Source organism: Hemicordylus capensis, chromosome 13, assembly GCF_027244095.1.
Source record: "Hemicordylus capensis ecotype Gifberg chromosome 13, rHemCap1.1.pri, whole genome shotgun sequence".
Lineage (NCBI taxonomy): Eukaryota > Metazoa > Chordata > Lepidosauria > Squamata > Cordylidae > Hemicordylus > Hemicordylus capensis.
Window position 1 is genome coordinate 18,562,527 of NC_069669.1, and position 26,804 is coordinate 18,589,330.

The 26,804-nt window shown below is 49.2% G+C and overlaps 1 protein-coding gene across 2 annotated transcripts; it reads left to right on the plus strand.

The window, feature by feature from the left end:
• The first annotated feature begins 1,017 nt into the window (after positions 1–1,017).
• ARPC1A (actin related protein 2/3 complex subunit 1A) lies at positions 1,018–25,285 on the plus strand. 2 transcript variants are annotated; one of them, XM_053276676.1, is made up of 10 exons: positions 1,018–1,177; positions 4,199–4,303; positions 5,059–5,163; positions 10,894–11,116; positions 12,276–12,383; positions 18,496–18,708; positions 19,383–19,458; positions 20,811–21,004; positions 23,063–23,153; positions 24,894–25,285. In XM_053276676.1, exons 2-10 carry the CDS (start codon positions 4,240–4,242, stop codon positions 24,930–24,932), a joined length of 1,113 nt encoding a protein of 370 aa, XP_053132651.1. In that variant the 5' UTR covers positions 1,018–1,177; positions 4,199–4,239; the 3' UTR covers positions 24,933–25,285. The 2 variants fall into 2 exon arrangements, with proteins under 2 accessions (XP_053132651.1, XP_053132652.1); XM_053276677.1 differs by lacking the exon at positions 1,018–1,177 and adding an exon at positions 1,309–1,327.
• The last annotated feature ends 1,519 nt before the right edge of the window (positions 25,286–26,804 follow it).

A 26,804-nucleotide genomic window follows, 5' to 3' on the forward strand; every position in this document is an offset into this window, starting at 1 on the left:
CAGGGATTCCCAGATGTTGACTACAACCCCCAGAATCCCCAAGCAAAAGCTATTGCAGCTAGGAATTCTGGGAGTTGTAGTCAACAACATCTGGGAATCTCTACGAGAGGGAACACTGTTCTGCATCCTCGTTTTTTCACAATATCAAAACATCTCCAGGCTTGCTTTCAAGTCACCTGGGGGATGGATGCCAATTTCTGGAGATTCCAGGCCAGTGCTAAAAGGCTGGACAACTCTAGCCTGCATCCAAAACTTTGGCTACTTCCATTCAATGTAAGGGCCATTAAATGCAACGGGCCTTACCACTAAGTGTGTCTATGACCACAGCTTTACAGTACACATTTCCTGCATACATTCAGCCCAAATCCTATACTGTACACGTTTTCCTCAGAAATCATTCCTAGTATCTGAAGTTTAAGAACATAAGAACTGGATCAGGCCCAAGGCCCATCTAGTCCAGATGCCACTGGGAGCCTACAGGCAGGAGTTGAGGTTCCTCTTCCCAGAGCGGCTCCATCCCTTAAGGGGAATATCTTACAGTGCTCACATTTGGTCTCCCATTCAAATGCAACCAGGGCAGACCCTGCTTAGCTAAGGGGACAAGTCATGCTTGCTGCCACAAGACCAGCTCTCCTCTCCAACTTTCTCAAGTTATGCAGCCACCCAGTCCTTGGGGGTTATGAACGCAGCCCAGCCCCTTCATCAAACAATCCCAGCCCTTTCCTGCGGTTTGAGTAGGAAAGGAATCTCCGCACAACATCATCTTGGCTTGCGCAGGCGCACCACTCCAATCATTCTTTCGCCCCACTGTGTCTGCGCAAGCGTGCTGCGAGAACGTCTCTCAGCACTTGGCACAGGCGCAGTACGAGCACACGGCTTTCTCGCCGCCGCGGCATGCCGCGCAAGCGCAGTAAGAACGCCGAGCTCCACCCACCGCCGCCCTAGCAGGTTGCCGCCGAGGGTGGAGGGGGACATCGTGCTCTCTGCGCATGAGCACAGCCGTATGGGGGAAAACCCTGCTCCTGAAGCCCGTGCGCAGGCGCAGTGGTCCCATTCGCACAGCCGGGTTCTTTTCGGTGGCCGCGCCTTCCTCGCCTCTCTTCAGAGCAGCCCCGCCGGGAGCGGAGTCGCGTTGACTGGCCAGAGTCCGCGAGTCCCGCTTCCCTCAGCCCGGACGGTGAGTGGAAGGGGCCTGTGTACGCCCCCCACATCTTTCCATTCCCACAGAGCTGCCGGCGGGGAGAGGGACAGGGACGTGGGGGGAGGGGGGGAGGGACAGCCCCTCCCCCCACCCCAGGGCCCGCCATAAGGGGAGGGTGGAGATAAGGTAGGGCTTCCTCCCTGGTCCAAAAAGGTCATCTTTTTTATATTTATACAGATTATATAAATGCATGGGAGTAAATAATCTGCAGGAGTGTAAAATATATGTGTGAATGGGAAACATGTGCATTAGAAACGTATGATGGAAAAATCTGCCAAAGAGACATCAGACAGGAAGGATCCGTGGATTATTAAACTATATATTTTTGAAAGGCGGAAGCCAAAACCACCGACTAATAAATCCCTCTGTTTATCTCGGTTGCCGATCTTCTCTAATTGCTTTGTATTATATAATGTGTGTATTACGTGTGTATATACAAATATGCTTGTATATATATATATGTAAATGTGTGTGTGGTTAATTACACACACGAACACACGCCCCTTAGTAATATGTGTTCATGGTTAGAATGTTGGACAAGGACTGGGGAGACCCGAGTTCAAATGCCGACTCAGCCATGAAACTCGCTGGGTGAGTCTGAGCCAGTCGCTTATCGCACAGCCTGACCTACTTCACAGGGCTGTTGGGATGGTAAACGTAGCCTTGAACACCACTCTGGGCTCCTTGGAGGAAGAGCGGGATATAAATGTAAACACACACACATGTGAGAAATGGATTATAGAGACCAGACAGCCATCCATCAGGGATGCTGTAATTGCATTAGATACCTGCACTGAGCCAAAGGTTGGACGAGAAGATGTCCAATAACGCTTCTGACTTTAAAACTCTAAATTCTGTATATATTTAGCTCTATAGCTGTGTGTATCACTGCAGATAAAAACAAATATTTATACTTATCTGTATACACTTTGTATAATCTATATAAAATATGTTCATGTGTATTATTTATAGATAGGCAGGAAAAGTTGATCTCTCTGTGTGTGTATTCTGTTCAGCCTCTGTTTGTTTCTAGCTTTACCTGGATTTTTTACCTTGCTGTGTAGACTACATCTGATATTGCCAAACATGGATATTTGGTGCTTCTGTAGGTGTGGGTGTCTTAAGATGACATCATCAGCATGTTTCTTCAACACATGTAATAGAAAAGGCAAAAAGTAGATTTCCCTTGGCTATGCAGTTGAGTAGGGGATGTAAGAAAGCAATGTGGGGAAATAAGGATAGGGCCTGAGTTTTGATAATTACATTTTACATCTGGTGTGGTTTCTGTGCACATTCCAGTCATAGGTGTCATCAACCTAACATAGATGAGTCAGTTCTCTTACCTTTTCAGGTATGTTCACTCAATTACATCTATTTAGTTATGAAACTAAGCTTGGGTTGTGTCTCCTGGTGTCGAAATTTAGATTGCAATCTCTTTGGGGCAGAGTCTGTCTTCTGGCTTGCACTAGTCGCATCAAAATACATTTCTTGCTTAGAAGTTAGCAGATCTTACATAAAACATGTAAGATCAGATAACTTCTAAGCAAGAAACGTATTTTGACATGCCTCTCGGTTCTTCTGAGGCTGAGATCTTAAGCTGCAGAGAACTTAAGCTGTTAAGTTCAACTTGATTCTATTAAGCTGTACCAGTGGCTATGAGTCTACCTATAGATTCAGAGGCAGAATGTGTCTGAATACTGGTTACAGAGGAGCAACAGCAGGTGAGGGGGCATGCCTTACTCTCCTGATGGTGGACTTCCCAGAGGCACCTGGTGGGGCGCTGTGGGGAAACTGGGTGCTAGACTTAGATAACTCTTGGGCCAGGTTCAGCAAGGCTCTTAATATGTTCTTATAATGACCCATTAGCATAAGTGAAGATGCTGTAGCTACAGCTTGCTTTCTTGGTTGTTTGCACCTTAGGAATAGAAATATGGGAACCTGCCTTATACTGAGTCAGACCACTGGTTCATCTAAGTACTGTCTTCACTGACTGGCAGTGGCTCTCAGATGCTGTTCCACTGAGCTATGGCCCCATCCCCTAAGGGGCATGTCTAGCAGCGCTCACATGTGGTCTCCCATCCAAATGCAAACCAAGGCAGACCTGCTTAGCAAAGGTGCTTTGTTTCATGCTTGCTACCACATGACCAGTTCTCTCCCTGAGGCACCTGATAATTTTTATCTGGATATACAGTGGTTATCCCAGATGAGCAGAAGTTTTTTTTAGTGGATGCGTCTTTTAAAAGTGTGTGTGTTTGTGTGTCCAAGCTTATCTACTTTTGCTTATCTACTTTGAGCTATCTGAGCATTTAAAAATCCAATTGAATATCAGTCTTTAAATTCAGTATGATCTTCTCAAATACCTTCACTATCGGAATCAAGTTTGGCAATAGTGGAAGTCCAGTAGATTGCAAGTATTGAGGAGTGGCATAGGAAGTTATGGTGGATTATGCTTATGAAGAATATAAGTACACTCATTAAAATAAAAAATGGGGAAGTTAAAGCTATATTTGAAAGTGAATGGAATAAGTTCAGAAAGTTTTGTAATAATAAGTACAGTCAAGAAAAGTGGAGCGAATATATGGTTATTTTAAAGATGGTCACTTCAGCTAGCCAAGAGAAAATGAAAACCAAATAGTCCTACTCAGTGTTCCCTCTAACAAGGGTTCCCAGATGTTATTGACTACAACTCCCAGAATGCCCAAGCAAAAGCTAATGCAGCTGGGGATTCTAGGAGTTGTACTTATCAACATCTGGAAATCCCTGTTAGAGGGAACACTGGTCCTACCCCATATGTCTTTTTTCTTTTTTCTGTATGGAAGCTTGTTTGGTACATTATTTTTAAATTTCACATTGTATGTGTATGTTAAGTTTTGGGAGCAATATGGTTTTGTAGTGTTAGTAATTCTAAGATGTATTTCAATGTATATTTTGTCTTAATATATATTTTTTAAGGTTGGCAATACACAACCTAGAGTATTGCTCTTTATTTCTTTTTAGCTTCATCCCTTTTGAAGCTGTGAGACTATCGCTGCTTCAGCATGTCCCTACACCAGTTCTTACTAGAGCCTATAACCTGCCATGCCTGGAACCGAGACCGAACACGTGAGTGTCGTCGTGTTATCACTTTCAATATACGTGACTTCAGATGGCTCAGTGAATTAGCACAGAAAGGCCGTTTCGGCAACAGAATTTGCACAACTGGATTGCAACGTACACAGCACTCTACTGAAAATAAGTGGCACCAAGATTAGGAAGGGTTGTATGTACACGTAATTTCGGCTGCTGCTGTTGGGATGAAACCACATGTTATACTGCAATCCCATGGTAAATAGCCCTAATGTTTGCTTTGTCACTGGAAAGTAGCATTGGGAGGAGATGCTGCCAGGGATTGCACCTGGGACCTTCAGCATGCAAAGCAGATGCTCTGCCACTGAGCGAGGGCCCCATCCTTCCTTTTATCCCAAGCATTGGCTGGCCTCTGTATTTGACTGGCTTGATTTTATGCCTCTACTCCTGCAGATGTTGGCCTACAACTCCCATAATCCCTGGCTGTTGGCCAATGTGGCTGGGGATTATGGGAGTTATAGTCCAAAAACAGCTGGTGGGCTGAGCTGAACAGCTGAGCAGGCCTACGCTACACTGATGCTCTTGTTATGTATTCTGCTTTTGTGCCGTTGTGTTACGTTCTATGTTTAATCAGTGTTTATGTCCGTTACGTACATTATTTGGTTGCTTTTGTTAGGTGGAAACGTTTTTATGACTAAACTGTGAGCCTATAGATGTTGGACAGATGTTGCATTCTAAGCTTTGTTGTGAAGAAAATGCTTCTGATGCTAATGGATTCGTCCTCTTTGCAGAGATTGCCATTAGTCCTAATAACCATGAAGTCCACATCTATAAGAAGAGTGGGAACCAGTGGGTGAAGGCTCATGAGCTGAAAGAACATAACGGACACATCACTGGTAAGAGAAGCATCCGCTTCAGATCCTGGCTTGCGCCTATGAGATGCAAAGAGCTTTGATTGTCCATGCAAAGCTACTTTGACTCTTGCATTATGACCCTTCTCATGCACTTACGTGGAGGGTGTGAACCCAATAGCAGGGCTGCTCAGCTTCAGCCCTTTGGCGGCGGCTGGACTACAACTCCCATCATCCCTGGCTGAGGAGGTAGTCCGACGTCCCCTGGAGGGCCAAAGTTGTGCAGCCCTGCTCTATAGTGCAGCATTTTGTTCCTTTCTATTTTAACTATTATAATTCACATGCCATTTGCAGCTGTTTAAGCTGCATCTGTCCAAGTGTTTGATTAGAGAACATCTTTCGATTCCTATGGGGGCAAGCATATTGACTTATTTCCAGTATTGTGTGGCCCATTCCAGTTTAAAATTGTTTTGTATTAACCTGCTCTCAATATCTTCTATGCACCAGTTGGTGGTCAAAACTGAAATACCATGCATATATTTTGGCGTGTGTGTGTGTGTGCTTATTCAAAGCCTGAGTGTGTGTATCCAATGCACTGGTCGCAAATATATAGCATACCCAGTTGCCTTGGGGTTTCAAAGACCCCATCCCAGTGCTTTTCCCCAGATCCACCCTTTTCCTCAAGGATCTCCGAACCAGAGAGGAGGACTCGGTGGTGCTTCTGATACTCCTTCCGGTGCAGCTAGGAGACCTGCTGACCCATAGGATCCTGTGACTGGAAGCGGCTGCAATCTCTGATGGGCACCGCTTAAATATTCAGTCATGCTTGCAAGCAGGCTGACGAGGCTTGCGGGAGTTGTAGGCTTGGATGCACAGCTTGCCTTTCTGGGTGCAAGGAATTCTAGTTAGCAACACCCTCACTGTTAGGGGCTTTTCAGGAGGTGCAGACCCAAGATGTGCAGAATAAAACACATCTGCTGCCTTTCCCTGGGAGAAGAGGGGAGAGCAAGCAGCCATGGCTGGAAGCCTTCAAGGGGCGGTGTTACTGGAAGGATGACAATTATGCATAGCAACATATTGTTCAATATTGTGCTATTGATCTGTTCTACCTCTCCTGCTTGAGGCTAATCTCTATGGCTTCTGTATGAAGTCCTGGGGGGTGAACTGGGGCAGAACCTTGCTAACTGAACAACGAGGCATCTCTTAAACTGGTGCATGCAGAAGGTCCCGAGTTCAATCCTTGGCAGCATCTCCAGGTGGGGCTGGGAGAGACTCCTGCCTGAGACCTTGGAGAAGCCGCTGCCAGTCAGTGTAGACAAGCTGGATGGACCTAAGGGTCTGACTCAGTATAAGGCAGCTTCCTATGTTCAACTTCCAGCCTCCTGCACAGCAGGAGAGCTGGTCTTGTGGGTAGCAAGCATGACTTGTCCCCTTAGCTAAGCAGGGTCTGCCCTGGTTGCATATGAATGCGAGACTAGAAGTGTGAGCACTGTAAGATACTCCCCTTGGGATGGAGCCACTCTGGGAAGAGCAGAAGGTTCCACGTTCACTCGCTGGCAGCAGCATCTCCAAGATAGGGCTGAGAGAGACTCCTGCCTGCAACCTCGGAGTCTGTGAAGACTCCTGCCAGTCTGTGAAGACAATACTGTGAAGACAATAGACCAATGGTCTGACTCAGTATATGGCAGCTTCCTGTGGTGACTCCCTTCTGTTTAGCAGGGGGAGAGCAACTGTCCCTATCCAGCCCCAGCACAGCATCCCTCCAGTGGTCGTTGTAGCTGCCTACCTTCGGTTTCTCTTTAGACTGTGAGCCTTTTGGGAACGGGACCATCTCATTTATTTATTCTATCTAAACTGCTTTGAGCCCTTTTGAAAAGCAGTATTGATATATTCATAGTAGTAGTTGCTGTGCTGTACCGTTGCTGCTATAAGCTTACAGTGCTGTAAGTAGAGGCATTAAGCTGCTATAGCTCTGAGTTATAACAGCGTTTCCCCGTCTTAAGCCCCTTGTTCTGTCGGAAGCCATTTAGCAGCTGGAGAACTCAGCACTGTGGTGCTGCCTGCTCTCTGCACTTGGGCAGGAAACGCAGACATGAATGATAATGCATGACAAGCCATCGCGAGATTCTGTTCCCTATGCAGGAAAGCTTTCTTGCCAGTGTCAAGATGTCATGGCCTTTTAAGTTCAAGAGTGTGAATATTAAATCACGTAACTTTTGTTTGGAAAATAACATGAACGATAAATACATGTCACACTCCTTTGTATCACTTTGTTGTGCCACAGCTTTAAATACTGTAATATATCCTAACCTGCATCTGTGGCCCCATGAGAGCTTATTCTGAACATAGGCAAAAATATTGATACAAATGTAAGATTGGCAAGGCAGCTCTGCATGGTAGAAGGCCTGTTGGAGCTCTTATGCTGAAGGCAGAGAGAGAGAGAGATGGCATTGCATTTTTGGGGATTGTGGAGAGATGTGGGAGAAGCTTACAGTATTTGCAGCTTAATTGCCATCTTCAGATCCTAAATAACACCTTGCTGAGACAGATGGATTTCTTCCGTCACCCCTGACACCTCTGCATCAGCCATGCTTCTATTTTGGAGCTCTTTTCCTAATCAAGAATTAAGAAATCTTTTTTTTAATAGAGAGCTCAGGTTCTAAAGCACAGTAGTAGGGGGGAAATCCCCCATATGAAGGACTTAAAGAAATCCTTGTCATCTTTGTCGCATGAGCTTGAGTGAACATAATCCGCAGGACTCCTAATTAAAAGCTAAAAAAAGAAACGGGGTGACCCTTGGATGCTGTTACTTTGCTTTGGGCTAACTTTTTAAGTGTACGCTACGACCCTCGAGTCGTTTAATCAGCACTGCCTGCAATTAAGGTGAAACCAGGGGTTTATCCTCTCTGCACCCCCGGCTTAAGTATTTGATGAAGCACACTGTTAGTCTTTTAAATAAGAACTGTGAGCTCTTTTCAGAAGATTGCTTTCTTAATAAAGGTACAGAATGTTCTACTTCTTGCCGTTACAGCCCGTCTCACAGAAGCATTTACCAAACAATGTGAATTCAGTCTAAACCAGGGCTGCTCAACTTAGGCCCCCCAGCTGTTTTTGGACTACAATTCCCATAATCCCCAGCCACAGGGATTATGGGAGTTGTAGGCCAACATCTGCAAGAGGGCCGAAGTTGAGCAAGCCTGGTCTAAACCCAGGCTGTACATCTTTGGCCCTCCCGCAAGTTTTTGAACTACAGCTCCCATCACCCTCAGCCACAGTGGCCAGTAGTGAGGTATGTTGGGAGTTGTAGTCCAGCATCTGCAGGAAGGCCAAGGTTGTGCAGCCTTGGTCTAAACAAAGAGGAATCTGCCAGAGGAGCTTTGAATGCTCCATTATCTCTGTATTGAGTAGGAGTCTTTCGTGTTTATCAAAGGCAGGAAGAAAGTGAGCCACAGTTGACATTTTATTGGCAAGCTGGTTGTTATGTCTGTAGCAAATGTGCAACTAACCACTTAAGACAGGCCTTGACAAACTTACTTTGGAATGAGAAGCCAGCCCAGAAATTTAGGAGCCAGATAATAGACACCTGACAAAATCACTGGCCTTATATAGGGACATAGGAAGCTGCTGTGTACTGAGTCAGACCATTGGTCCATCTGGCTCAGTAATGTCTACACTGACTGGCAGCAGCTCTCTGAGATTTCAGACAGGAGTTTCTCCGAGCCCTACGTGGAGATGCTGCCAGGGAGTGAACTTGGGACCTTCTGCATGCAAGGAGGTGCTATAGCCCCATTCTCTAATGGAAATATCTTACAGCTGACAGTGCTCACATGTAGTTACCCATCCAAATGCAACCCAGGGCAGATCCTGCTTAGAAAAGGGGCAATTCATGCTCGCTACTGCAAGACCAGCTCTTCTCCTTTTGTGAAGGACATTGTGGAGGGGGATGGTAAATGGGCTTCTCTTTATCCCATTTTGAAGTGAAATACTTGGAACAGAAATGGGGCTGCTTGGGACAAATAAAGATTTTATTACGTAACTCTGCCTTTGAATATCCTAGTCTAGGTGCCATGGTTAAATTTCTAGGTGCCATGGATCCCTGGCACCTGGGATTTGTCAAGCCCTGACTTGTGGCTTGATCATACAGAGGCATTGTCTCTTTCTTAATGCATTCTGTGGCTTTATTTGCATCTTGAGGGCTCTGCAGGGTCCAGTGTGGAATGGCCCGAGGCCAGTACCTCCTGGTCAAGCAGAAAACCAGTTCTGTTCAACTTCCAAAGCAAGCTTCCTTTTTAGCTAAGGCTGGGAGCAGGCCACAGTTTCTAAGAGAGTCAACAATAGTTCAAGAGAGGATAAGATAAGTTTTACATGCATCCTCTGCCCCCGTCAAAGCTTCTTGTCAAAGAAGTCTTGAAGGTTTTTGACACCACACAGCAAGCTTGTTTTCCAGAGCTGAATGTTTGGAGTGTTTGGGGCTGTGGAGAGTGGACCCATCTAAAGCCACAATCTGTCTTCCAACTCGCGTTCAGCTCTCTGAGAAAACAATCTGTCTTCAGGCTAAGAGACATTCCCAGATAAAATCTCTCACTTAAGACTTGGCTGTGTGACTGGGAGGAATGTTGAGATGGTTGTTCTGAGTCTGTTCTCCAAGACTAGCCATGTCATGTCAAGATCGTTTACACCGTCCAGAAAATTTGGAGGTTCTATGATCGGATCCTTTTCCCTTCCTGAGCAGTTTGTCATTGCTATAAACCTGATATCCAACTCTAGCCCAAGCTGTCCCGTCTGACCAAGTGTGCTCTTTTTTAATGGCTTCAATGGCAAGGGGAAGCTTAGAAAGGTTTTCCAGTCATTGCTTTCTAGTTATAGAACACCTTTGACTTATCACAGGGACAGAGAAGCTGCCTTATACTGAGTCAGACCCTTGGTCCATCTAGCTCAGTACTGTCTACACTGACTGGCAGCAGCTCTCCAAGGATTAAAGCAGGAGTTTTTCTCAGCCCTACCTGGAGATGTTGCCAGGGATTGAACCCCAGGCCTTCAAATGCTCTTCTGTGCAGTTATTGCCCCATCCCCTAAGGGGAATGCCTTACAGCAGATAGTGCTCACTCTCCAAATGTAAACCAGGGTGGACCTTGCTTAGGAAAGGTGAGAATTCATGCTTGCTGAAGCAAGATTAGATCTCCTTAGTTTTGTTCAGTGTTGGTGGAGTGTTTGGGCTCTCATAATTTGGCTCTTGCCCTGGCTCTTCAAAATGGGGCATGCTAGAAATCTATAACATACATTCAAAAGTGGAGTTCTTCTTGTTAACAATTTCAGGGACAGATATTGGCAAAGCAAGGAGACACCTTCTGGTGGGCTTTTCCTTGCTTTTACATGATCTGACCTCCAACTTATCTTGCAGTCACCCCAAGCCCACATGGGCATAAAGAAAGCAGTTGGTTGTTTTGGAATATGTAATGTCAACTAATACCGGACCATGTTTGGAGAGCTAGGCTGGAGGCTCTGCAGATTGTAGTATAGCACAAGCACTTGGCTTCAGTAGCTGGGCTCTGGGCTAAAGGTACCTGCTGCCACAGCCTCGCTGAAGCTAAGCCGGTCTGGGTCTGGGCAGTAATTGGATGGGAGACTTTGGGCAATTCCCCCTTGAGCTCAACGAGAGAAGAAGGGCAGGCTATAAATGGCATGCAACAAGCATGTGGTGAGACAGCTCCAGATTGTGTGTTGTGATCAGTAGGGGCTCAGCCTCCAAGAAATGAGGACATTCTCAATTTGCAGGCATTGACTGGGCTCCCAAGAGCGACCGCATTGTCACCTGTGGTGCTGACCGCAATGCTTACGTCTGGAGCCAGAAGGACGGAGTGTGGAAACCGACCCTGGTGATTCTGAGGATCAACCGAGCAGCCACCTTTGTGAAGTGGTCCCCTCTGGAGAACAAATTTGCCGTCGGAAGCGGAGCCCGGCTCATCTCTGTGTGCTACTTTGAATCTGAAAATGACTGGTGAGCCTGTTAACATTGACCTGCTTCTCTCGGGCTGTTCTCAGCCTGTCTCTTCTCATCTGTACAGCTGTGTGATCTGTCGGTTGCTGGTTAGCAGTGTTACTGCCGAGGCTTCAGCTTCTAAACCTCTCTCTTCTAAAACTAATGTCAGCATTACAAAGAGACTGAAACTACAATAGAGTCAATAGTTCCTTGTTATAGGAACAAAGGAGGCTGCCTTCTATTGAGTCAGGCCTTGGCCCATCTAGCTTAGGATTGTCTGCACTGAGTGACAGTGGCTCTGCTCTTGTGGTAGTGAATATGATTTGCCTCCTTTGCTAAGCAGGGTCCACTCTGGTTTGTACTTGAATGGGAGACCACATGTGTGAGCTTTCCCCCTGAGGGGATGGGAAAAGTCTGGGGAAAGCATCATTTGCCTGCTTGCATGCAGAAGGTCCCAGGTTCCCTCCCTGGCATCTCCAGATAGGGCTGAGAGATAATCCTGACTGCAACCTTGGAGAAGCCAGTCTGGGGAGACAATATTTGAGCTAATGGTCATAAGATCAGCCCTGCTGGATCAGGCCCAAGGAGGCCCATCTAATCCCGCATCCTGTTTTGCACAGTGGCCCACCAGATGCCACTGGAAGCCACGGGCAGGAATTGAGGGCATGCCCTCTCTCCTGCTGTGACTCCCCTGCAACTGGTAGTCAGAGGCATCCTGCCTTTGAGGCTGGAGGTGGCCTCACTCAGAGGCTGGAGGTGGTCTGCCTCAGATAAGGCAGCTTCCTATGTTCCTAAGGTTCCAGGCAGGAGTCTCTCCCGGCCATACCTGGAGATGCTGCCAGGGACTGAACCTGGGTCCTTCTGCATGCAGAGCAGATGCTCTGCCCCAGTCCAGAAAAACCAAAGTAGCTCTGTGTGCTCGACTAGTCTCTTAATCGTTCAGTGAATGCTTAAGAAGGCAACAGTTCTGTTACAGGGGATAGCATTTCTGCAACAGCTAACTAGTTAGTAATGAAACCTGTGTCTTGAATCATGCTGATGGATTCATCCGGCTTAGTAGTTCTCTTTTAAAAGGCCTGTGAATGATTGCCCTGCTGTATGATGCTCCAGCCCTGTTACTCAAGGGGATGATAGCAGGTTCCTCACTGTCTGTTTGTCCCCCTCCTCTCCTCTCCAGGTGGGTGAGCAAGCACATTAAGAAGCCCATTCGCTCCACGGTCCTGAGCCTAGATTGGCACCCCAACAATGTCTTGCTGGCAGCTGGATCCTGTGACTTCAAATGCAGGTGAGAGAAGTCAGAGCCCTTTGGATTCAAGCGACTGGTTCCTGTCTTCCCACTTTGCCTCTAATTACCACGTTAGCCATATTTCATTTTCATGGCTCTTGCCAGGAGGCTTTTTAGTTTAGAAAAAAAGGCAACTAAGCGGAGACATGCTAGAAATGTGTACTGTTATGCATGCTGTGGAGAGAGAGAAAAACTTCTCTCTCATGCACAACACTAGAACCCAGAGTCATCCCGTAACACAGATTGCTAGGAAGTTTAGGGCCGACAAAAGGAAGTGCTTCTTCACACAGTGCATCATTAACCTATGAATTCTCTGCCGTGGGATGTGGTGATGGCCACCAGCTTGGAGGGCTTTAAGAGGGGCTTAGACAAATTCATGGAGGACAGGTCTGTCTACAAGTTTAAGACTAGTTCTGGTGGCTATAGGCTACCTCCAGCCTCAGAGGCAAGGTGCCTCTAAATACCAGTTGCAGGGGGGAGCAACAGCAGGAGAGAGGGAAAGCCCTCGGCTCTTGCCTTTGGGCTTCTCAGAGGCATCTGGTGGGCCACTGTGTGAATCGGTGCTGCACTAGATGGGCCTGATCCAGCCGGGCTCTTATGTTACGTTTGATTACGTTTGACATTAATGCAAGGGTCCCCAGCCTTAAGGTCCCCCATTAATGTTGGACTACAACTCCCTTCATCCCCAGCCACAATGAATAGTTCTGCTGAACTCTACAATTGGATTGTATCCTCTTTGGGGCAGGGATCTTATCTTCCTCTGTAAAGCACCATATACCTTAATAGTGCTAGAATCAAGCCAACTTGGTATATTGGAGCAAATCACTATCAGTAATTGTCCTTTTTCCTTTTAAAAAATCTGATGCAATAATTGCAGTGTAGTCATTCAGGCTGCCTTCCGCTTGCCAATTTTACTGCATTACTCTTTGCTCCTGAAATAGCAACCCCCACCACTCCCACTCTTTAGTTTAAGGGAGAAAATCTTGCTGGCAATGTAAATTGGGCCGGGGTATTGCGGAATGTTTCTGACATGATGTCGAAAATTTCACTGGCTATTTCATATGTGAAAGGGGCTTGCCTTGGGTGCTGTAGCCAGTTTGGTTTTCCAGCAGTTTTAAAATCCTCTCATCTGAAGGCAAGATGGCATTTAGCATTCTCAACAAATTCCGGCTTGTTTAAATCCCACTGGATCCTGTCGTCTTTAATTGGATGTGGTGTATGGCTTGTCCTGAGGCTTATTTCATGTCATTGTTGTTATTTGGCTTTTCCCCGGGAGCTCTTTCCCCAACTACTTTTGAATGCTCCGGGACTCTGGGACTGAGTATCTTGTTCTGTGTGATTAGCCCCCGTCAGACAGTACTAGTGGCTACTGCCGCGGTCTCCTTGCAAGTGGGGGTGGATCTGGCGTGTGCTTGTCAGAGAAGGCCTGGGCTGAATTCTTCCTCAGCTGCAGAAGAGAAGCCGTGTGTGATTAATTGCTCATCTCTCTTCTACCTTCATTTTCTCTGCCTTCTCTAGAGTGGCTTTCATTACAGTTCCAGGCACCAACATGTGCTCAGTGCAGGAGTGACCAGGCACTGGGGAGTTTCCCACTGATATGGCAAATGCAAGGACGTTGCACTGCTGCTGACTGCCTTGGTTTGCTATCAGTTCCTCATGCGGAAGTGAACCCTGAGGACTAGAAGCTTGTTTTCTGTGTTTGCTGTAAGAAAGCTGGGGTTCTTGGGATTCTAGCAAGTGGGTCTTCCAAGAGTAATGAGAGAGCTTTGTGTGGCTTCCCTCAGAGGTCAGCGTTTCAAATGTTAAATTGCTAATAGTTTATAATGTATTTGTTTGTAAAGTGCTGTATCCTGCCTTTCCATCTTCACAGTCCACAGGGCAGCTTATAGAGGCAAAGCTCAAATGGTTTATTTGCCACATTTATATTCTGCTTTTCCTCCAGGGAGCCCAGAGCAGTGTACATGGTTCTGTTTATCCTCACAACAACTCTGTGAGGGAGGTTAGGCTGAGAGAGAAGTGGCTGGCCCAGAGTCACTCAGTCAGTTTCATGGCTGAACAGGGATTTGAACTCGGGTCTCTCCAGTCCTAGTCCAGCACTTTAATGATGATAAACACTTGGTTTGAACATCAAACTTAAATTAAACTAAAAATCGTGAATCCAGTCAAATTATACAGCAGATTAACCTGTGCTGGTCTTCGGCCGTAATAAAGATGATTGATTGATAGACAGCAAAGTTCAATTTTAAAAACATGCATAATTAATGCAATATACAGTTGAATTGAACTGAATTCAACCTGGCTTTTCTCAATATCTCTGACTCTGTTCTAATAGCTGCCACAAGAAACGTAGCTATAGTTGTGTTAGAATCTGCAATCTACCTAGCTATAGTCAGAATTCCCTGGATATGGACAGAGTAAAGGCAGTGTGCTTAGCAAAAGACGATCATCCTAAGGACAGGAGCAGACGCCCTACACCAAAGCTGTGGGCCGGCTAATATAATGAAATAACCAGGTCCGGACATTGCTAATGGTGGAGCCAGGCAGATTTCCCTTGGGAAGCTACTTCTGCAGTGGGCATTGCGACTCGGTTTTATGATGCAGCCACGCACTTTGAGGACTCTGGTTGCAAAGCAGGCTATAAATTTATAAAGAGGAACGGAGCGAGTCTTTTGATAGAGGCTTTCACAAGGGATGCCGCGGGAGATTCCACAGAAGAGAAGGCGTTCTCAACAGTGATGTGCTGAAGTGCCTGTCTTAATTAGAAACGCAACCTTGAATTTCCTGGGATTTTCAAGAGGCAGCTCTTGACGGTTGCCTCCTAGCCTCCTTCAGTGGATCTTTCATCCTATCGCTCCCAGCATGTGTTGGAGGCTGTCTCAGGATCACTGTCATCGTGGGCATTAAAGCTGCTCGAATTCACAGGGTCTGAGCTGAGGGTGGGGGCTAGGTGGGGAAACACGGCCTTAAAAAAGAAACCTTCAATGAAAGGGTTCTTTTCTCTCTTTCATAATCGTAGGCACCTGCAGCTTCTCTCCTGGTTCAAAATTATTTATTCAGGCCTCGTAATAAAGCCCTTTCTGCTTTTAACTTACCGTGTCCTATTTCCATACATTAATGGCATTCGTCTCCATGGGCTTTTGTGAGTGGCTCTTTAAATTTAGGCTGCATCCGCTGCTCAGTCCTTCAGCCATATATATTTTTGAATAGTTGCGGCTTTAGTTTTGCCCACAGTTGTGTGTGGTCTGACTGCCTCAACGCGTCTAGTGGCTTGTTTCCTGTTTGCTTGAACTGTTGTTGGGGAAAGTGTGCAAACCTGGGAGTTGGCACAGAGCTCTTCACCAAGCAGAATTGAGTAAATTGCCTGTGCTATGCCGAGAGGAAAGTTGGTTACATTGTACAGTCCCTCGAAAACCTCGCAGTTGGCAAATTCGCGGGTGACAAAGCATTATGACCAATGGGAAATGGGGTTAGGGGAATCGTGGTCACAAAAAGAAGAAAAAATGGCCCCTGACCCATGGAATTCCCCCCCCAACCCCCCAAATTTCCAGAATATCTTGCCAAACCGCTGATACTTGGGTCATGGTTGACAAGACCTGCCAGAGTTTCCCAGTCATGGATACGCAAATCTACAATTGGGAAACCCGTGGTTGGCAAGGGATGACTAGTTGCATTAAAGACTAGCTTAATAATAATGTTAAGGTGCGCTGACTACCAGGGGGCTTCAGCTCATTGAAAAACAGCACTGGGAGGGAATTGGGGGGGGGGCAAACAGCAGAGGTGGGCTGCCACTCCTCTTCTACACATCTCCCCTTTCTAATGCTTCTTTGTGTCACAGCAAATTGAGCACGAGCCAGCAGGGTGATGCTGCGGCTAAAAAGGTGAATGAAGTTTTAGGCTGCATTAACAGGAGTGTCCATTCCAGATCACAGGAAGTAATAGTTACCACTCTGTTCTTTGCTGGTCAGGCCTTGCTTGGTGTGTCCAGTTCTGGGCCCTGCATTTTAAGGAGGACTTTGATAAACTGGAATGGGTTCAGGGGAGAGCCGCCAAGACGGTGAGTGGTCCAGAAGCCAAGGACAATGAGGAGCTATTGAAGGAGCTGGGTATGTTTATCCTGGAGAAGAGAAGGCTGAGGGGAGGTTGAGAACTGCCTTCAAATATTGGAAGGGCCGTCATGCAGAAGGAGGCGTGGGGTTGTTCTCTGTGGCTTGCAGGACTAGAACCCATGGGCTGGAATGACAAGGAAGCAGATTTAGGCTAGACATTGGGAAGAACTTCTGAACGGTGGGAGCTGTTCAATATAGGAACAGTCTGCCTTGTGCTGTGGTGGGCTCTCCTTGCTGGGAGTTTTCCAGCAGAGGCTGAATGGCTGTCTGTCAGGGATCCTATAGCAGTTTCCTGCCCTGGGGAGGGCCGGACTAGAAGAGCTCTAAAGGCCCCTCCAACCACTGTTCTCTCTAAGGCGTGCGCCCGTCTGCGCGCTCACAAGTTTTCTGATGTCTGCGCAGTCAGTTTTAGATCCCGCTCAGGTTGAATCAGGAAGGCCCCACTCTGAATGCAGGGGCGCGCACCCTGCCTTGATGCTGCCGCCCCGAACAAAACTCATCCCGCCCAGAGATGGGGAAAATCAGAGGGACCACTGCTTCCAAGCCCTCTGGGTCCTTGAAAGTGCTCCGCAGTCGTCGCCTGCTGATCTTCCCTGTCCGCTTGCTGGCTGCTTTCCGCTCGTGTCTTGATGCCCTGGCTGGCTCTGTGTTGGGACCAGAAAGGTGGGGTTCTCCTCCTGGCTTGATTTTAACGGGAGAAAGGTCATGTCCTGACCCCTAGTTGCTGTTGACTGTGAGTAAAAACAAGTAATCCTTTTTGCCGCAGTATTTAATACCCTGTGCAGATGGGAGAACAGCTGCCCGCCACTGGCTCACTCCTGGCTGGCGTCTCAGCCAGCTGCCGTAACGGAGCATTTGTGGCACTGGGAAAGCCGTCCGTGGCAGGAGTCACGTCCGCGACAGACTCTTCTCGGGGAGCCCGAGGATTCCTGGGAAGCTTATTGGGAGTTCCTCAGAAGACGATCAGTTCAAGGCAGACAAGGACTCCTGCAAGATAGCTGGTTGGCGGCCGCTGGGCTTTCAATGCAATGCGAAGCTTCAGGGCTGTGTTGGGTATGTTCAAGGTCACGCTCTCGGTTCAGCCCAGGCAACAGGGATGGGGCTGCCGCTCAGCGGCACAGCATCAGCTTTGCATGCAGAAGGTCTTGGGTTCAATTTCTGGCAGCATCTCCAGGTAGGGCTGGGAGAGACTCCTGCCTGCAACTGTGGAGAGCCGCTGCCAATCAGTGCTGACAATGCTGAGCTAGATGGACCAAGGGTCTGACTCGGAATGAGGCAGCTTCCTGTGGAAAAGTGAGGCCCAGCTGACGTCTTGCATGATGCGAGCTCCAGAATGTGCCTCAAACTCTTCTGAAATGCACTGGGTTTCTGTGGCAGATGTTCAGTATGTCCTTGGCAGACAAGTGAATTTGGAAAAGGTTTTCTGAAGGCAGACAGCTTGAAAACCACAGTAAAGGGAAATAAAGGTTGAAATTCATGTTCCAATAAGTAAGTATGTGTGTGTGGGTGTGGGTGTGGGTGTGTGTGTGTGTGTTGATAAATAACAGCATGGAGCCCCTGATACAGATGGGATCCACGGCATGAGGGAAAGGGGGCCTTGAACCCTTTGTCCCGGCAAAGTCCCAGCCCAGATTGGATTGTGTCCCCTGCCCAGGCTGTGGCAAATTTTCTTTGGCTGTAGGACCCACCCCCAAAATTTGGATGTAGGACCCACCCCCAGACGATGGACACTTGACCAGATTACCAGACTTGGTGACGGACATTGTGGAGGGGAGACGTAAATGGGCTTCTCTTTATCCCTTTTACAGGTAACCTACTCAGAACAGACACAAGGTTTTCGGGGCCATTCAATGAAGATTTTATTTCAGAACTCTTCCTCTGGGGGTCCTAGTCTTGGCACCACAGTTATAGGTGGTCTGCCGGGGTGTGTGTGGGGAGAGGATTTCCCTGATGCCAGACTGCTGTCGTTCTGTGTCCTCACCCCCTCTTGTGCCTTTTGCTTGCAGAGTGTTCTCGGCGTACATTAAGGAAGTGGATGAAAAACCAGCCAGCACACCCTGGGGCTCGAAAATGCCTTTCGGGCAGCTGATGGCAGAATTCGGTGGCACCGGAAGTGGCGGCTGGGTCCACAGTGTCAGCTTTTCGGCCAGCGGCAACCGCCTCGCCTGGGTCAGCCACGATAGCACCGTGTCCGTGGCAGACGCCTCCAAAAACATGATGTAAGTGAGATTTTGGGCTCTTGGGGCTGGTGGTCTTGCAGGTGGCCGTCCCAGCCCAGCCTTCTGCCCACAGGCAGGACCCCTCGACATGCTCTCCTGTGTGTGTGACCTGCACCTCTACCATCCCATAGTGGGCCTGCAAATTTAGGCTTGGCTGACTAGCCAGCCAGCCAGTATTTGTGTTCACTTCCAGTCCCCTCTGAACCTTTTCTGGTTCATAGGCAGAGGGCTTAGGAGAGAAGAGGGTCTCCTCTCACTGGCACTGGGAGATAGAGCTGATAAGAAATGGGGAGCCCTCTCCTCGGGGAGCAGCGACTGGAATTAATGCCCTGCCTACCACCAGAAATTATGTGTCCTTTCTAACGTTTAATGTAACAGGGATGGGGCCATAGCTCACTGGTAGAGCATCTGCTCAGCAAGTCCCAGGTTCCGTCCCTGGCAGCAGCTGCTGTTAGTGCCGAGAGAAATTCCTACTTGAAGCCCTGGGGAGCCACTGCCAGTCAGAGTACTCCATACTGAGCTGGATGGACCAAGGGTCTGACTCAGGCGGCAGCTTCCTATGTTCCTAACCTGGCGACTCATGCACTACGCGTTTCCATCCTGATAAACTGTCTTGAGTGATCCATTCTGCCATGTGCTATTAATGTGTGATTAACAAGCCTCCTTGTGTTTAGGGTTTCGCAACTGAAAACGGAGTTCCTCCCACTCCTGAGTGTGTCGTTTGTCTCGGAGAACAGCGTGGTTGCAGCTGTAAGTGCCTTCCTGCTCTCTCGCTCTTGTGTGGTCACGATGTGTAGCAGTTAGGAAGAGGCCAGCATCGGACAGAGCAGACGTTTTATGCCATTGGCTCTTCCAACCAGTAACGCCGTTCAAAAACCAGTGCCTCAAATGCAGACTGGTTGTTGTGCAGATATTCGCAAGCCTCGAGTCACTTTAGATGTCCTGTGTGTTGGGGGAAAGGTGTGTGTGCAGCAGCCGTGTGTAACTGTGCTCACGTGTAGTGCGTGTGTGCTGCAAAGCCTTGGCCAGTGGCAGCTCCCCAGCACATGATCACTAAGGCCATAGCTCAACGGTAGAGCATCTGCTTTACATGCGGAAGGTCCTAGTTTCACTCCCTGGCAGCATCTCCAGGTAGGGCTGGGAGAGACTCCTGCCTGCAGTCTGAGAGCCGCTGCCAGTCAGGGTAGACCAAGGGTGGGCAAACTGGGCCCTCCAGCTGTTGTTGAACTACAGCACAACTAAGACACAATAGATTGTGGCTCGAGATGATGGGAGTTGTAGCTCAACAGCTGGAGGGCCGGGTTTGCCTACCGGTGGTGTAGACAATCCCGAACTGGATGGATCAGTGCCCTGTATAGAAGGCAGCTTCCTATGTACAACATGCACAAACATAATTTGGTGATCCAGAGGAAGCTTTCAGGGTTTTTTCCACACGGGAGTTCATTCCGAGCAGGAAAACCATCCTTCTCTTCAGGACTCGACTTGTAGAAAAGAGAAGGTGGGAGAGCTCAAAGCTGCTTGGAAACTGGGGTCTGTGACTTTCCTTAAGGTGAGACTTGAGCAGACTGGATGTGGTTGTCTAGTGGTGAGCAGAAACACAGCTGTGCACTTGGGCTTTGTTCGGGAGGAGGAGGACTGTGGCTTAAAGGCTTCATGGGAAAGGGAGATTTTGAGGAGGGATTTGAAAGAAGAGACAGATGCGAGAATGCCACGTGGGTCTTCTGGGAGGAGTCCCAGGCGCAGGGCTGCAGAAATCCACTAGTCCGTGACGAGTGAAAAATGATGCCTGACGAGTGAAAAAAGTGAGTAGAATATTTTGTTTGGCTGATAAACCGAGCCAGCATTTCTTCACCCCTGCCCAGGCAAATGGGCTGCCAGAGGAAATTGGTGGATCATCTGAGAGCAAGAGACTCAAAGTCAAGCAGAAGTGGGAAAGTGGCTCTGGAGTTTAAATGGCAGCCTCTGGAGCTGAGCCTGGGCCGGAATTGAGCCCTACTTGGCCGGGGTCTCCTTGCTTCTCCCATATCACACGGGTAGACATCTTGACGTGGAAGGAAGTGGCGTTTCCTTGAGGCCTCACCCGGCTTGGCGCTTGCTTCTAGGGCCACGACTGCTGCCCCATGCTCTTCAACTGCGACGACCGCGGCGCCCTCAGCTTTGTCTCCAAACTCGACATTCCCAAGCAGAGCATCCAGCGCAACATTTCGGCCATGGAGCGTTTCCGCAACATGGACAAGAGAGCCACTACGGAGGATCGCAACACGACTCTGGAGACCCTGCACCAGAACAGCATCACGTAAGGGGGCCAGGGGGTGGGGAGAGCAGGGGGTGGCCTGACCCCCAGGCCTGACCTGTGTGATCCCAGCAGCAGAGGAATGGCTGCCTTTCAGGGGAGGGGGCGGGGTGTGATGGAGTTTATTTATCATAAAGGGGGCTGTGGGCCGGGGGGCGGGTCTTTTAGGCCCCTTGCAACGCCCCTGCTGTCGAATCAAGCGCAGGGTTCCCTCTGGTTTTTAGAATTAGTGAGCGGGAAGAGTTTTGTCCTGGGCAGCAGCATGGAGGCAGTGCGCGCACATAACAGACACCAGTTGATGATTGTTGCACTGCGCAAAACGTAGGGTGCAACATTTTTAACCTTCCCCCACCCGCCCAGTCTCTGGGCTGCTGGGAGCAGGGAGCCACGGCTGCCTCCCATCCTCCTCCCCCAGGCCCCCAGCTCTGGTCTCTGTCTGGGCTGCCGAGGGGAGCTGCCATCTCCTGTCCTCCTCTGGCTGCTCCATTGCAGATCTCATGAGATCTGCAGCCAGGACTGGAGGAGGAAGAGAACTGGAGGTGGGGGGCAGGGGGAGAGGCGGCGGCGACCCGACCGAGGAGAGGGTGGAAGCTTGGCAATGCTTCCCAGTCAGGGGTGGGGAACGGGGTGTCAGGCAGTTGGGCGGCAGTGGCGGGTGCAGCAGAAGCAGGGGCTGGAAGTTGAACAACGGAACATAGGGAGCTGCTATATTCTGAGTCAGACCCTTGGTCCATCTAGCTCAGTATTGTCAACCCAGACTGGCAGCGGCTTCTCCAGGTTGCAGGCAGGAATCTCTCTCAGCTTTATCTTGGAGATGCTGCTGCCAGGGAGGGAACCGGGAACTTAGATGCTCTTCCCAGAGCCGCTCCATCCCCTGAGGGGAAGATCTTAGTACTTCATACTTCTAGTCTCCCATTCAAATGCCGCCAGGGCAGACCCTGCTTAGCTAAGGGGACAAGTCATGCTTGCTCCCACCAGACCAGCTCTCCTCTTCTAAGTTGGTGTGCGGGCCTTAGAGGGAACCGTCGTCCAGCCTCCTCTTTCCTCCAGCAGTCGATTGGGACCCTCTCAGAGGAGTTGTGTGTAGTCTGTTGCCATCACCTGTTGCCTGGAGAGGTTCTTCCTCTGCTCGGTGCGCATCAGCACCAGATGCCGCCTCTCAGCTGATCTCTCCTCAGCGTGTCGCTGCATGCAGGGAGGTGTCGAGGCCGCTGCCGATCCAGCAAGCCCTGGAGTCGTCTTGCCAACAGAGTGGCAGCTGCCATAAACTCTTCCCTGGGTGGCCGGCATGGTGCCCACACTCACTGTGCCTGCTGCCCCGGAGCACAGTTCTCACAATCTGCCCACACTCTGATCTGCGATAAATTGAAGACCATACTCCTCCTTTGTGCTCAGGACAAAAAGCATGGGTTGTCTTCTGTTTTCCCCACTGTTAATAACCTCTGGAGCTTATTGGAACAACCCTACCGCCCTTGTTTTGTCTGGAGGAGGAGAGCTGGTCTTGTGTCAGCAAGCATGACTTGTCCCCTTTGCCAAGCAGGTTCTGCATCTGAATGGGAGACTTGATGTGTGAGCACTGCAAGCTCTTCCCCTCAGGGGATGGGGCCACTCTAGGAAGAGCATCGGCAGGCTTGCAGGCAGAAGGCTCCAAGTGCCCTCCCTGGTGCTTCCAAGAAAAGGGACTGGAGAGACCCTTGCCTGCAGCCTCAGAGAAGCCACTACCAGAATGCACTACATGCATTCCCAAGGCCCTTTGGAAGGAATCTGGCCTCTTCACTAGGCATTCCCTGTCGTTCCTTGTAGTACATCCCTGGAGCATCTGCTTTTGAAGAAGCTTGCAAGTCCCCTCCCTGCCATCTCCAAGATTGGACTGATTGAGATTCCTGCCGCCTACCTTGCCGGCCACCTTGGAGAAACAGCCGCTGCCAGTCTATGTAGACAACACTGAGCTAGACGGACCAAGGGTCTGACTCAGTAGATGGCAGCTTCCTGTGTCCCTGTGTGTTCTTCCCTTCTCTCTCTCTCCTTTGAGTATTTTAACTATGGCTCTTCTCTTCGCAGCCAAGTGTCTATCTATGAGGTGGACAAGCGAGACTGTCGCAAGTTCTGCACCACCGGCATCGATGGAGCCATGACCATCTGGGACTTCAAGGTACCCTGCCCTGGCATGCGCTTTCCCAGGCGCAAGGCCGGCCCCTTGGCTAATCTCTCATGGGTCAGCTTCAGGGTTAATTGCATTAGCATTAGGGATCTGGGGAGAGTGCGGTCCAACTTGGGAGGGAGATCGTCCCAAAGCTGGGCCTGGCAGATGGCGCCGCTCGAGACTCATTTGGCTAATGGGATCACTCCTATCCTTTTTAGGCACTGTGCTAATCCCCTCTTTGCCCTCCAGCCTCTCTCTACCTGGGTGGCAGCAATAATCCCACGAGGCGAGTGCTGGCGAACAGAGTTTTCCATTCATGCTGGCTCTGCTCCGCTTGTCCGCTCTGCCGACACCCTGTTCACACGGACGTCACTATCTTTTGGGGATTCATTTTTAATGCCAGCTGCGGGCGTTTCCTCCCTGGCAGCATGGGGCCAAAGAAGAGGGAGGAAGAGCCGGCCTTGTGGTAGCAAGCGTGGATCGTCTCCTTGGCTGGGCAGGGTCCAGCTTGGTTTGCTTTTGGATGGGTGACTCCGTGTGAGCGCTGTAAGGTTCGCCCTTGGGGGATGGGGCCGTGGCTCAGCGGAAGAGCCCCTGCTTTGCTTGCAGAAGGTCCCAGGTTCGCTTCCTGGCATCTCCAAGTACTGCGGGGAAAGACGCCTGCCTGAAACCCTGGAGAAGCTGCTGCCAGTCCGTGTAGACAGTACTGAGCTAAATGGAGCAAGGGTCTGACTCAGTAGAAGGCAGCTTCCTCTGAGTCGTGTTTGCCACTAAAGCACCAAATTGGAGAAGAAGCTTCCGCGCGCTTTGTAATTCCTCTTCTGCTGCCTCGTAGCCTTTTGCTGCTTGGCATTGACTGGCCACCAGGGGTCTCTCTCCCCCGCTTCGTCTCTTGCTGCGATGTTAACAATCTAGCGTGCAGGCAGGCAACCTCAGCTCCCCAGCTGTTACTGAACTACAACTCCCATCATCCCCAGCCAAAATAATTGCAGCTGGGGGTGGTGGGAGTTCAGTAACAGCTGGAGAGCCGAGGTTTCTGTCCCCCCGATGTAGCAGCAAAAGCCCTCCAAGCCAAGGAACTGAATGCTAATGTTTTTATACAAGGTGGCAGCAACAAATATGCACATGAACGGCTCTCTTCAGGCATTACCATCTAGCTCAGCGGTTCTCAAACTTGAGTCCCCAGAGGGTGGACTTCAGCTCCCATCATGCCTTTGGCCATTGTAGCTGAGGATTATGGGAGTTAAAGTCCAACAGCATTCACATACCCAAGCTTGAGAACACCTGCTCTCACCAGTGGGTGTGGATCCTGTGATGAATGACAGGATGATGATGAATCCTGTGGGGCAAATTTGTCAAATTCTATGACAAATGGGGAAGAGCAAAAATGCTAAGCAGGACCCTGAAGCTGCCATATGGTTACCCCACCCCAAACATGGGTAATTTTATTCAGCATTCCTGTTTCTGAAACATGAGCAAGTATTGCCTTCATGCTTTCAGACATATTTCATATCCTTAAGGACTAGAAACTTTATCTCTTTTCTTGTTCTTCTATTTTTTGTTCTTTTATTTTTTTTAAGTGAAAGCTGAGATTCTTAGCCGGATTTTGACACATTCTGCACTCACATGGAATCAAAGCTTATATAATACAGCCCTGCTTTAATGTTTGTGTACGTCCCTTCTCTTCTCTTCTCTTCTCTTCTCTTCTCTTCTCTTCTCTTCTCTCCCCCTCCCTCTCTCTGCCTCTAGACTTTAGAGTCTTCCATCCAAGGTTTGCGGATCATGTAAAGGCAGCTCTACATTCTCTAGCCAGACAACTCACTCGGGCACCTGCACAGACTTGAAAAGGGATGGTGAAGATGGGTCACTTCGAAGCACTGAAGACACGACAGCTTGTTGGGTTTCCCCCTCCCCCTCTCACATATCCCCCCCCCATTTTGGTGAGATGTGTTGCGAATCAGCTGTGACTGGTATATTTTTGTTGGGGTGGTTGTTGTTTTTTTAATTATTGGTTGTTTCATTCCATTCTTTACCAAAGCTGCTCCTTAAAATAGTTTATTGCAGGAAGTATGGATCACTAACTTAAAAGGGGAATTTTGTGTAAACTTGTCTGCTAGAAAATTAAAACAAGAAATGCCAGACCTGTTTGTCGTGTGGTTCCTCAGTGCAGATCAGCTGCCTTTTGTAGTCGGAAGAGAACTGAGACCTTTGCACGGAGTGCCCTTGCGGCTTCGGCCTGAGGCTGCCTTCTCTTCCCCGTCCTTGACCCAGAAGCACCCCAGCAGTGTCACAGGAGGAATGGAGGGTGGAACACATGGTGCTGATCAGCTCCTTTCCAGCCAGCCTCTTCCTTTTGCCTGCGGAGCGATGATGAATGGCTAAAGTTGAAGAGAGCAAAGCCAGTTCATGGAAAGGCAGAAGAGGGCTGTCTTGAGGGTCCAGATAAGGATTGGATGGAACTCCCGTGCGATTCAGTCGGTAGCGGGGATCACTTTGGCCAAGAAACCTTCCAGGTGAGAGCCCTTTCCCACAGTGCTGACCTCCACACAGTTCTCAGGGCTGGCAGGGCTGTTTCAGAGAGACAAAGCCCTCTCTCAGGAGCTCAGTGGGGAAAGCGCCGGGCAGGGCTACAGTTCCCAGCACTCCGTGCACACCTTCCAAGGAAGTGCAGAGGCTCAAGAGGGCTCTGTCTCCCTTAAAGGACTACCACCATCCCCTGGTACTCAGCAAGGCACAGCATTGCACAGTGAGAATGGTTGCCTTCACCTGGTGCCAGGGGGACAACCAAGATGACCAGGGGCCTGGAGCACCTTTCTTCTGAGGCAAGGCTACAACAGTTTCTTCTGAGGCAAGGCTACAACAGGGCTATTAGTTTAGAAAAAAGACGACTGCGGGGAGACATGCTCGAGGTCTATAAAATCATGTGTGGAGTGGAGAAAGTGGATAGAGACACATTCTTCTCCCTCTCCCATAACCCTAGAAACAGGGGTCATCCCATGAAATTGATGGCCAGGAAATCTAGGACCAACAAATGGAAGTACTTTTTCGCACAATGCATAATCCACTTGTGGAATTCTCTGCCACAAGATGTGGTGACAGCCAACAACCTGGATGGCTTGAAGAAGGGTTTGGATAACTTCATGGAGGAGAGGTCTATCAACAGCTTCTAGTCGGAGGGCTACAGGCCACCTCCAGCCTCAGAGGCAGGATGCCTCTGAGTACCAGTTGCAGGGGAGTAACAGCAGGAGAGAGGGCATGCCCTCAACTCCTGCCTGTGGGCTTCCAGCGGCATCTGGTGGGCCACTGTGAGAAACAGGATGCTGGACTAGATGGACCTTCTTTGGCCTGACCCAGCAGGGCTGTTCTTATGACAGTGTGGAGTATCCAGTTTCAGCCACAGCTTTGAAAAGGCCCAGTAAACAATTAGTCAGGAGGCTGCACTTAGGGTTGAAGTGGGCCACTAGTGACCCCCAGACCCTCAAGTGAAGGAACGCTGCCTTCCCCTGCCCCCCGCAAAGGTGGAAGGCAGAGGCTGCTATTGACAGAGTGTCCCTCCCACCAGATAAGACTCCAAAGGACCCTGCACAGTAATACAGGATCTCATTCTAGGCCTCCATCCAGTGGCTGCGAATCCGAGCCATGACTGTTCTGCCACACCTT

Coding starts and splice junctions, on each gene's coding strand:
- ARPC1A (XM_053276676.1), top strand. CDS start 4,240: ATGTCCCTACACCAGTTCTTACTAGAGCCTATAACCTGCCATGCCTGG. Junction 5,164..10,893: donor ACATAACGGACACATCACTG/GTAAGAGAAGCA, acceptor CTCAATTTGCAG/GCATTGACTGGGCTCCCAAG. Junction 23,154..24,893: donor TGACCATCTGGGACTTCAAG/GTACCCTGCCCT, acceptor CTCTGCCTCTAG/ACTTTAGAGTCTTCCATCCA.